This window comes from Tamandua tetradactyla, chromosome 10, assembly GCF_023851605.1.
Source record: "Tamandua tetradactyla isolate mTamTet1 chromosome 10, mTamTet1.pri, whole genome shotgun sequence".
NCBI lineage: Eukaryota > Metazoa > Chordata > Mammalia > Pilosa > Myrmecophagidae > Tamandua > Tamandua tetradactyla.
Genome location: NC_135336.1, coordinates 24,040,518 through 24,052,693, shown reverse-complemented (window position 1 = coordinate 24,052,693; position 12,176 = coordinate 24,040,518). Strand labels below are relative to the sequence as shown.

At 37.1% G+C, this 12,176-nt stretch overlaps 1 protein-coding gene across 5 annotated transcripts in view; it reads right to left on the bottom strand.

The window, feature by feature from the left end:
• GOLGB1 (golgin B1) overlaps positions 1-12,176 on the bottom strand; it is a 124,393-nt gene that overhangs the window by 56,334 nt on the left and 55,883 nt on the right. For all 5 annotated transcript variants that reach the window (XM_077118185.1, XM_077118188.1, XM_077118189.1 and 2 more), the window contains 2 exons: positions 4,702-4,816; positions 221-294 (listed from right to left, as the gene is read on the bottom strand). In XM_077118185.1, coding sequence (XP_076974300.1) covers positions 221-294; positions 4,702-4,816 — 189 coding nt within the window. The remainder of the gene's footprint in view (positions 1-220; positions 295-4,701; positions 4,817-12,176) is intronic.

The window sequence follows — 12,176 nt, the reverse complement described above, 5'->3', positions numbered from 1 at the left end:
GTACCTGACTTGCTTCAAAACATAATGAAGAACTCCAAATATTCAGAAACAAATGAGAGTATATGAGAAATAGTAACCATTATGGCTCTATCAAATAGATTTCATTTTGTAGGTAATGTAATTCTTTGTCAACATTAGAAAATTGCAGAAATTTCTAGATATGAAGTCACCTCCTCTTAGTCCAGTTCATATTCTGCTTATTTAAGACTGCATCACTTACCTGGCTGACTTTTCTATCTTCCTTTCCAGTTCTCATCTGAGTCTCCAGGGAAGTAATCTGAGAAGATAATTTTTCTGAAAGTCACAAAATTAATATCATTAGATATATGTGGTCTTTAAAAAACTAAAGATGTTAGTGCATGTGATACTATTTGAAATGCATGAAAAATAATCAAAAGGAAAGAAACAGACAAAAAGTCTGGGGGAGATATTATTTTACTAAAATAAAGTGGCAAGAGAGGAACAGAAAATGAGTTGTGAGATATAATGGTATTAAATGATGATAATGAACCTCAGTGAAATACAAGAAACACAAGAGGCTTTAAAGGAGAAGGATGCCAGAGCATGTGATATGAAGCAGTTATTTTTGCAGCATAATTTGGGACTTCTAGCATAATAAATTTGCCTTCAATCATAATCCTACCGTGTTCAAAATATACATTTTCATTAACATAGTACTAATAATTCCTTTAATGTTCTTTCACATATATTCATAAAGGCATCAAATTTCAGCACTGGAAGGGAGTTATCCAGTCTCCTCAATAACTATATGAGGAAACAAAAATGACATGACCTGTGGAGGTTATACAACAAGTTCATAAAGAGCTGGGATCAGAATCCAGGTTTTCTGAATTCTATCCCATTGTAATTCTGTTACAACGTGCATATCTGAAAAGGGTAGAAATATCTTGGAGAATAAAAAGTATTAAATATTAATATGACCTCAAGGAGCTTCTACTCTTTCTGAGCAGCTAACACATATATACTGAAAAAGAGACATATACTCTTACAGTAATTTCAGATGTCTTAACATGACATAAAGGAGCCCTCGTGATTTGATTCCATTATTCTCCAACCTCCTCTTCTTACCCTGTCCCTTTTTTGTTCGGTACACTCCAGAAACACACACGGCGCCTTCTGGTCTATCAACTTTATTCATACCTCAGGGTTTTTGCTTTTTTCTGTGCTTGGAGTGCTCTCTGCTCAGCCTCTCTAAATGGCTGTACTCTTTTTTTACATTTTTTTATTAATTAAAAAAAAATTAACTAACACAACATTTAGATATCATTCCATTCTACATATGCAATCAGTAATTCTTAATATCATCACATAGATGTATGATCATCATTTCTTAGGCTGTACTCTTTTTATCATTCAGGTTTCAAGTCCTCTGAGAGGCCTTCCCTGACCATTCTAATGCTGCTTTTCTCTTCTACAGGCACACTTGCGATGCCATTTTATTTATTTTTTTATTTTGTTTTAAGATCTCAAAGAAATGCTTTAAGAGGTTCAATAATGAGTTGAGTTTGCAGTGTTACTTATTTACTAGCAATGTTGGAAAGACTCCAGTAAAGCTGCAAAATCCCCAGTTTGGAGCTAAGTGGAACATTGTAAAATGATTAAGTTGGAAATACTAGCTTTAGATTTTAAGAAATAGTACAACCTTCCTTGTTTTTCACTCTCACTCCTATAAGTATAGTCACCAGTTAATTCTGATTAAGTTGGAAATACTAGCTTTAGATTTTAAGAAATAGTACAAACCTTCCTTGTTTTTCACTCTCACTCCTACAAGTATAGTCACCAGTTAATTCAGGATGAATTAGGTCAATAAAGTATTATTAACAATATGCTACTAAATCCGTAAGATTCTTGGATAGCAGGTGATAAATGGAAGGAGGTATCCTCCATTCCTACTAACTGCTCATATACAGCTTAACAGAATAATATGCTAAATTCCATTCAGTCCAACACAACTATATTCAGCAGCCACTACATGCTAAATATGATACAATTTCCTGGTGAGGCAAAGATGAATAAAAAGAATGGTCCCCAATGGAAGAAAGATTTATTTGGTCTGGAACTGAAATGTTCTGTAGTACATAACCTAATTCAACCTATCTGTATAGCTCATTTGAACAACTGAAACACAGGGAGCACAGAATAAGAAAGAGGTCTTTTAATCCTGTATAAATTATTGTAATGCCTGTATGCATCCTAAAGTATACTAAGCAGATAATCAAAAGTACTGGCAAAGTCCCCTAAGAGATGGGAGAAAATATGGAACTATTAAAACTTACCATCACAGAAGTTAGTGATACTGTGTCCAACTTTAGGGATACCCAAATCAATAGGCCATGCCCTTGATCAGGAGGCTTACTTTTGTGAAGTTTATGTAGGTAGCGGAGAAGCTTAGACTACCTATAGGCATGCCTAAGAATTACTTCTGGAGGACCTCTGCTGTTGCTCAGATGTCGCCTTAGTCTCTCTTATCCCAATTCTGCAAGTGAAATCATTCCCCTCCCCCTAAGTGGGACATGACATCCAGGGGTGAAAGTCTCCCTGGCCATGTGGGAGATGATCGCAGGGATGAATCCAGACCTGGCACCATGGGATCAACAATTCCATCCTGACCAAAAAGGAGAAAAGAAATATAACTAATAAAGTGTCCATGTCAGAGAGAGTTCAGATATAGTCGAGCGGCAGAGAGAGTTCAAAGAGAGTCAAGAGTTGTCTTACAGAAGCTTCAGTTAGACATTGCTACCTTATCATAACCTGCCGACCCCCAACCAGGACCATTCCAGCCAATTATAAAGAACACCTAGGGCAATATATAAGATTCCACAATGGTTTCATGCACTAGAGTGACTTTCCAGAAACCTACACCCTCCACATGGGGCCCTGGTCCAGAAATTTAGTCCAGCCCCTCTAGAACATCAGATAGTTCCATCTTCCTACCCCATATTCATGACAGACCCTTCCAAAAGCAAAAATTTATAATCATCATAGCCCAAACACCCCTAAAGAGAGGGATACAAAGATCAAAGGTGGCTGATCAAATTTTTCCAGTGACTGGAAAAGTATTTGCAAGCCCCCTTCGGGGAATGGTGAGAGTGGGGAGAAATTCAACTTCCCCAAGTTGAATTCTTGATATTCTCACAAGCAGTGTGGACAACCAAAGCTATAGGCTGAGCCCCCAGTCTTGGGGTTTGTTCACATGAAACTTAACCCCACAAAAGATAGGTCAAGTCTACTTAAAATTTAGGCCTAAGAGTCACCCCCAAGAGAGCCTCTTTTGTTGCTCAGATGTGGCCTCTCTCTCCAGCCAATATGATAAGCAGTCTTACCACCCTCCCCCTCTCTGTGTGGGACATAACTCCCAGGGGTGTGGACCTTCTTGGCAACGTGGGACAAAGATCCTGGAAAGAGCTGAGACTCAGCATCAAAGGACTGAGAAATACCCTAGAATGAGCTGAGAATTAACATCAAGAGACTGAGAGAACCTTCTCGACCAAAAGAGGGAGACAAAGCGTCAATGGCTGAGAGATTCCAAACAGAGTTGAGAGGTTATCCTGGAGGTTATTCTTACACATTAAGTAGATATCACCTTGTTGTTTAAGATATAGTGGAGAGGCTGGAGGGAATTGCCTGAAAATGTAGTGCTGTGTTCCAGTAGCCATGTTTCTTGATGATGATTGAACAATGATATAGCTTTCACAATGAGACTCTGTGAATGTGAAAACCTTATGTCTGATGCTCCTTTTAGCTAGTATATCAACAGAAGAGTAGAACATATGGAACAAAAATAAATAATAGGGGGAACAAATGATAAAATAAATTCAGTTTGAAATAGTGGTAAATGAAAGCGAGGGGTAAGGGGTACGGTACGTATAGTTTTTTTTCTCATTATCATTTTATTTCTTTTTCTGTTGTCTTTTTATTTCTTTTTCTAAATCAATGCAAATGTTCTAAGAAATGATGAACATGCAACTATGTGATGATATTAAGAATTACTGATTATATATGTAGAATGGAATGATTTCTAAATGTTTTGTTAATTTTTTTAATTAATAAAAAAGTTAAAAAAAAGATCAAAGGTAGAGTTATACAGAGATGATAAGATTTAACAAATAAATATAAATGCTGAATCTTTAAATTGATATCTCTTAGTTCCTGGTATTTTACAGCAGCTAGAAGTAAAAGCCTAAAATTGTGAAATTGCAAACTCTATCAAACTCTGAAATATGTTCTACAACTAACTGTGGTGCTATACTTTGAAATTTATCCTTTTTTGTATATATGCTATTTTTCAAAAAAAAAAGAAGGAAAAAAAATTGATTGTGATAATAAAAATAAATATTTAAGCCCTTTAGCCTCCTCCTATATTCTGAGGCAGGTACAAAGAAAAATCTGAGAGGATCATATGGTAGCTCATGACAGACTCTGGGATCTGCCCTGTAACTACTTGTTGAAGAGTACTTTAAAACTATTGTTTTTTTTCTTTGTATATATGTTATACTATACAATAAAAAAAGTTTTAAAAAAAATGGTCTCTTCCCTTGAAGAGCTTATTGTCTACCTTTGAAGAGCTTTCAGTGTAATAAGAAAGACAAACATATAATCAGATAATTTTAATGCAATATTAGGGGTATGCAAGGATGCTATGGAAGCAAAAGAGGCATTTAACCCAGTTTTTATACAAACCATTCTCTGCTTTCAGCTTCTCCAGCTCTATAGACTTAAGGAGCAAGGTTTCCTTTTCATTCTCCAGTTCTCCCACTCTCTCCTGCAAAGAGGCAACATTCTCCTCGGCATCTGTCTAAATGTGCAGAAAAAAACAAATTAATGATGCTCCAGTAGAAAGCTAACATAAATGTCCAGTATAATTGTCTTCTAAAATTTCTCTAACAATGAAAATATTTTTAAAAATAAGCATCTACTTATCTGCCTAAGTAGCATTTGAAGATCAATTGAAGATAAAAAGAGAAGCAAAATATTTTATAAAACTCTAGCTTATCAGATTTTAAATTTAAGACTCAAGCCTGGATTATAAGATATAAATCTCAAGACTAATGTGTAAGAAAGAATAACAGTTTCAGGCCCCCAAATAAACATTATAATGATATTAGATTAATGCCACCAAGACCAATTAGTTTAATTAACAAGGTCTCTCTTCTCAAGAAGACTGAGCATGAAGAGGCTCTGAAAGAGGAAGAAAGGCAAAAGTAGTGTGTATCCCTTAAAAAGCCATAATTGTTTATATTTTTTCTAAGTGTCATAAAAATTCCTTTGAACTAATTTAAACATCCAGAATGTTTTGTTTTCTAATGACAGGCAAATATCTAATTATGCCACATCTTTATTTTTTTGTTTCTTCATATGTTTGCTTTATCCATTATTCTATACAATTTTCTCATAAAATTTTACGCTGCTTAAGCCAGGAGGATTTTTACAGGACAACAAGCCCAATCCTTCATTTGATGATTAAAGACATGGCAAGGAGCGAGTTTAGGATTTTTATAGTTTTCCAACCTAAGGGAAGTTCCTAGCTTGTACTATACAGAAGGAATAAAATGCCTACAGAAAAGTCATAGGTCTTCTGGCTTGAAGAATGAGAAAACATAATTTGGGATAAACTCAGCTACTACTGTAATGCAAGGGGAATAATCATAGAGAGGAGAAAGAATATCAGAGAGAGGGAGCACCAAATTCTTTGTACAAATCAGGCCAAATCTCCAACTGAACAACATACATTAGGAAGGCAGCTGACTTGAAACAACCCAGCTAACGCAAAAGTAACTTAACGGCTTAGTAAGGTACGTGCGTCTTAGTTCCTCCTCCTCCAAAGCAACTACTAGGTGAACTGAAACAGTGCAGAACAGCTCCCGGGGCTACAGCAGGGAATGGACACACAGCGTACCCCAGTCTGGACTGGCTAGTCTGACTGTGAGACTCGGCTGCGGTGAGATCCCCGAGCGGCGCGCGATTTCCCGAGCAGCGGCAGCTGCGGCAGCCGGAGCTACTCCCTCCCTCCTTCCCGGGCCGGCTGAGAGTCTCGGAGAGGCAAGTTTCCCAAGCTGAGGCGGCCGGCGCCCCTCTTTTGCGGGCAGCTTCGAGTCTCGGCTTCGAGTCCGCGGCAACGAGTCTCAGATCAGAGGGCTATCCAAGCCGCGGTAGCCCCCCACCGCGGGCGGCTTCCTGATGCGGTAGGGAATTCCCCAGGCCGCGGTGGCCGGTGACCGATGCACCTCCCCCGCGGGCGACTTCCTGGTCCGGTGGCGAATTCCCCGGGCCCGCTGCGGCCGGCGACCAGCCACAGGGTCCCCTCAAGCCGCGGCGGCTGACGCCCCCACCACGCATGGCCCCTGAACCAATGGAGAGAATTGGATCGGAAATCCCCAGGCCGCGGAGATCGGTGACCGGGGGGAATCCATTCCAAACACGTGAGACAAACGTGTGCCACGAGCGCCACCTACTGGGCAGGATAAGAAAAACAGAACCCAGAGATTTCACAGAAAAATCTTACAACCTTGTTGGGTCCGACACCCAGGGAAATGTGACTAAATGCCCAAACGCCAGCAGCAGAAGATAACGGTCCATGCTCAGAAGATTGAGAATATGGCCCAGTCAAAGGAACAAATCAATAGTTCAAATGAGATACAAGAGCTGAGACAACTAATGCTGAATATACGAACAGAAATGGAAAACCTCTTCAAAAATGAAATCGATAAATTGAGGGAGGACATGAAGAGGACATGGGCTGAACATAAAGAAGAAATAGAAAAACTGAAAAAACAAATCACAGAACTTATGGAAGTGAAGGATAAAGTAGAAAAGATGGAAAAAACAATGGATACCTACAATGATAGATTTAAAGAGACAGAAGATACAATTAGTGATTTGGAAGATGGAACATCTGAATTCAAAAAAGTAACAGAAAATATCGGGAAAAGAATGGAAAAATTTGAACAGGGGATCAGGGAACTCAAGGACAATATGAACCGCACAAATATACATGTTGTGGGTGTCCCAGAAGGAGAAGAGAAGGGAAAAGGAGGAGAAAAACTAATGGAAGAAATTATCACTGAAAATTTCCCAACTCTTATGAAAGACCTAAAATGACAGATCCAAGAAGTGCAGCACACCCCAAAGAGATTAGACCCAAATAGGCGTTCTCCAAGACACTTACTAGTTAGAAAGTCAGAGGTCAAAGAGAAAGAGAGGATCTTGAAAGCAGCAAGAGAAAAACAATCCATCACATACAAGGGAAACCCAATAAGACTATGTGTAGATTTCTCAGCAGAAACCATGGAAGCTAGAAGACAGTGGGATGATATATTTAAATTACTAAAAGAGAAAAACTGCCAACCAAGACTCCTATATCCAGCAAAATTATTCTTCAAAAATGAGGGAGAAATTAAAACATTCTCAGACAAAAAGTCACTGAGAGAATTTGTGACCAAGAGACCAGCTCTGCAAGAAATACTAAAGGGAGCACTAGAGTCAGATACAAAAAGACAGAAGAGAGCGGTATGGAGAAGAGTATAAAAAGAAGGAAAATCAGATATGATATATATAATACAAAAGGCAAAATGTTAGAGGAAAATATTATCCAAACAGTAATAACACTAAATGTCAATGGACTGAATTCCCCAATCAAAAGACATAGATTGGCTGAATGGATTAAAAAACAGGATCCTTCTATATGCTGTCTACAGGAAACACATCTTAGACCCAAAGATAAACATAGGTTGAAAGTGAAAGGTTGGGAAAAGATATTTCATGCAAATAACAACCAGAAAAGAGCAGGAGTGGCTATACTAATATCCAACAAATTAGACTTCAAATGTAAAACAGTTAAAAGAGACAAAGAAGGACACTATATACTAATAAAAGGAACAATTAAACAAGAAGACATAATAATCATAAATATTTACACACCGAACCAGAATGCCCCAAAATACATGAGGAATACACTGCAAACACTGAAAAGGGAAATAGATGCATATACCATAATAGTTGGAGACTTCAATTCACCACTCTCATCAATGGACAGAACATTTAGACAGAGGATCAATAAAGAAATAGAGAATCTGAATATTACTATAAATGAGCTAGACTTAACAGACATTTATAGGACATTACATCCCACAACAGCAGGATACACCTTTTTCTCAAGTGCTCATGGATCATTCTCAAAGATAGACCATATGCTGGGTCACAAAGCACGTCTTAACAAATTTAAAAAGATTGAAATCATACACAACACTTTCTCGGATCATCAAGGAATGAAGCTGGAAATCAATAATAGGCGGAGTGTCAGAAAATTCACAAATACGTGGAGGCTCAACAACACACTCCTAAACAACGAGTGGGTCAAAGAAGAAATTGCTAGAGAAATTAGCAAATACCTCGAGGCGAATGAAAATGAAAACACAACATATCAAAACTTATCGGACGCAGCAAAGGCAGTGCTAAGAGGGAAATTTATTGCCCTAAATGCCTATATCAGAAAAGAAGAAAAGGCAAAAATGCAGGAAATAACTATCCACTTGGAAGAACTGGAGAAAGAACAGCAAACTAATCCCAAAGCAAGCAAAAGGAAAGAAATAACAAAGATTAGAGCAGAAATAAATGAAATTGAAAACATGAAAACAATAGAGAAAATCAATAAGGCCAGAAGTTGGTTCTATGAGAAAATCAATAAGATTGATGGGCCCTTAGCAAGATTGACAAGAAGAAGAAGAGAGAGGATGCAAATAAATAAGATCAGAAATGGAAGAGGAGACATAACTACTGAGCTCACAGAAATAAAGGAGGTAATAACAGGATACTATGAACAACTTTACGCTAATAAATACAACAATTTAGAGGAAATGGACGGGTTCCTAGAAAGACATGAACAACCAACTTTGACTCAAGAAGACATAGATGACCTCAACAAACCAATCACAAGTAAAGAAATTGAATCAGTCATTCAAAAGCTTCCTAAAAAGAAAAGTCCAGGACCAGGCGGCTTCACATCTGAATTCTATCAAACATTCCAGAAAGAATTAGTACCAACTCTCCTCAAACTCTTCAAAAAAATCGAAGCGGAGGGAAAACTACCTAATTCATTCTATGAAGCCAACATCACCCTCATACCAAAACCAGGCAAAGATATTACAAAAAAAGAAAACTACAGGCCAATCTCTCTAATGAATATAGATGCAAAAATCCTCAATAAAATTCTAGCAAATCGTATCCAACAACACATTAAAAGAATTATACATCATGACCAAGTAGGATTGATCCCAGGTATGCAAGGATGGTTCAACATAAGAAAATCAATTAATGTAATACACCATATCAACAAATCAAAGCAGAAAAATCACATGATCATCTCAATTGATGCAGAGAAGGCATTTGACAAGATTCAACATCCTTTCCTGTTGAAAACACTTCAAAGGATAGAAATACAAGGGAACTTCCTTAAAATGATAGAGGGAATATATGAAAAACCCACAGCTAATATCATCCTCAATGGGGAAAAATTGAAAACTTTCCCCCTAAGATCAGGAACAAGACAAGGATGTCCACTATCACCACTATTATTCAACATTGTGTTGGAGGTTCTAGCCAGAGCAATTAGGCAAGAAAAAGAAATACAAGGCATCAAAATTGGAAAGGAAGAAGTAAAACTATCACTGTTTGCAGACGATATGATACTATACGTCGAAAACCCGGAAAAATCCACAACAAAACTACTAGAGCTAATAAATGAGTACAGCAAAGTAGCAGGTTACAAGATCAACATTCAAAAATCTGTAGCATTTCTATACACTAGCAATGAACAAGCAGAGGGGGAAATCAAGAAACGAATCCCATTTACAATTGCAACTAAAAGAATAAAATACCTAGGAATAAATTTAACTAAAGAGACAAAAAACCTATATAAAGAAAACTACAAAAAACTGCTAAAGGAAATCACAGAAGACCTAAATAGATGGAAGGGCATACCGTGTTCATGGATTGGAAGACTAAATATAGTTAAGATGTCAATCCTACCTAAATTGATTTACAGATTCAATGCAATACCAATCAAAATCCCAACAACTTATTTTTCAGAAATAGAAAAACCAATAAGCAAATTTATCTGGAAGGGCAGGGTGCCCCGAATTGCTAAAAACATCTTGAGGAAAAAAAACAAAGCTGGAGGTCTTGCACTGCCTGACTTTAAGGCATATTATGAAGCCACAGTGGTCAAAACAGCATGGTATTGGCATAAAGATAGATATATCGACCAATGGAATCAAATAGAGTGCTCAGATATAGACCCTCTCATCTATGGACATTTGATCTTTGATAAGGCAGTCAAGCCAACTCACCTGGGACAGAACAGTCTCTTCAATAAATGGTGCCTAGAGAACTGGATATCCATATGCAAAAGAATGAAAGAAGACCCATCTCTCACACCCTACACAAAAGTTAACTCAAAATGGATCAAAGATTTAAACATTAGGTTAAGACCATAAAACAGTTAGAGGAAAATGTAGGGAGATATCTTATGAATCTTACAATTGGAGGCAGTTGTATGGACCTTAAACCTAAAGCAAGAGCACTGAAGAAGGAAATAAATAAATGGGAACTCCTCAAAATTAAACACTTTTGTGCATCAAAGAACTTCATCAAGAAAGTAGAAAGGCAGCCTACACAATGGGAATCAATATTTGGAAACGACATATCAGATAAAGGTCTAGTATCCAGAATTTATAAAGAGATTGTTCAACTCAACAGCAAAAAGACAGCCAACCCAATTACAAAATGGGAAAAAGACTTGAATAGACACCTCTCAGAGGAGGAAATACAAATGGCCAAAAGGCACATGAAGAGATGCTCAGTGTCCCTAGCCATTAGAGAAATGCAAATCAAAACCACAATGAGATATCATCTCACACCCACCAGAATGGCCATTATCAACAAAATAGAAAATGACAAGTGCTGGAGAGGATGCGGAGAAAGAGGCACACTTATCCACTGTTGGTGGGAATGTCAAATGGTGCAACCACTGTGGAAGGCAGTTTGGCGGTTCCTCAAAAAGCTGAATATAGAATTGCCATACGACCCAGCAATACCATTGCTGGGAATCTACTCAAAGGAATTAAGGGCAAAAACTCAAACGGACATTTGCACACCAATGTTTATAGCAGCGTTATTTACAATTGCAAAGAGATGGAAACAGCCAAGATGTCCATCAACAGAAGAGTGGCTAAACAAACTGTGGTATATACATACGATGGAATATTATGCAGCTTTAAGGCAGGATAAACTTATGAAGCATGTAATAACATGGATGGACCTAGAGAACATTATGCTGAGTGAGTCTAGCCAAAAACTAAAAGACAAATACTGTATGGTCCCAATGATGTGAATCGACACTCGCGAATAAACTTGGAATATGTCATTGGTAACAGAGTTCAGCAGGAGTTAGAAACAGGGTAAGATAATGGGTAATTGGAGCTGATGGGATACAGACTGTGCAATAGGACTAGATACAAAAACTCAAAAATGGACAGCGCAATAATACCTAATTGTAAAGTAATCATGTTAAAACACTGAATGAAGCTGCATCCGAGCTATAGGTTTTTGTTTTGTTTTGTTTTGTTTTGTTCTTACTATTATAACTTTTATTTTTTTTCTCTATATTAATATTCTATATCTTTTTCGGTTGTATTGCTAGTTCTTCTAAACCGATGCAAATGTACTAAGAAACGATGATCATGCATTTATGTGATGATGTTAAGAATTACTGATTGCATATGTAGAATGGTATGATTTCTAAAAAAAATGGACAGCACAATACTACCTAATTGTAATGTAATTATGTTAAAACACTGAATGAAGCTGCATCTGAGATATAGTTTTTTTTTCTTATATATTTTTGTATTTTTTATTTTTATTTTTTCTCTATATTATCATTTTATTTCTTCTTCTGTTGTCTTGCTATTTCTTTTTCTAAATCGATGCATATGTACTAAGAAATGATGATCATACATTTATGTGATGATATTAAGAATTACTGATTGCATATGTAGAATGGAATGATTTCTAAATGTTGTGTTAGCTAACTTTTTTTAATTAATAAAAAAAAAAAAAGTAACTTAACTCTTCCCAGTAGCTTCCCATCACAAGATAGAGTT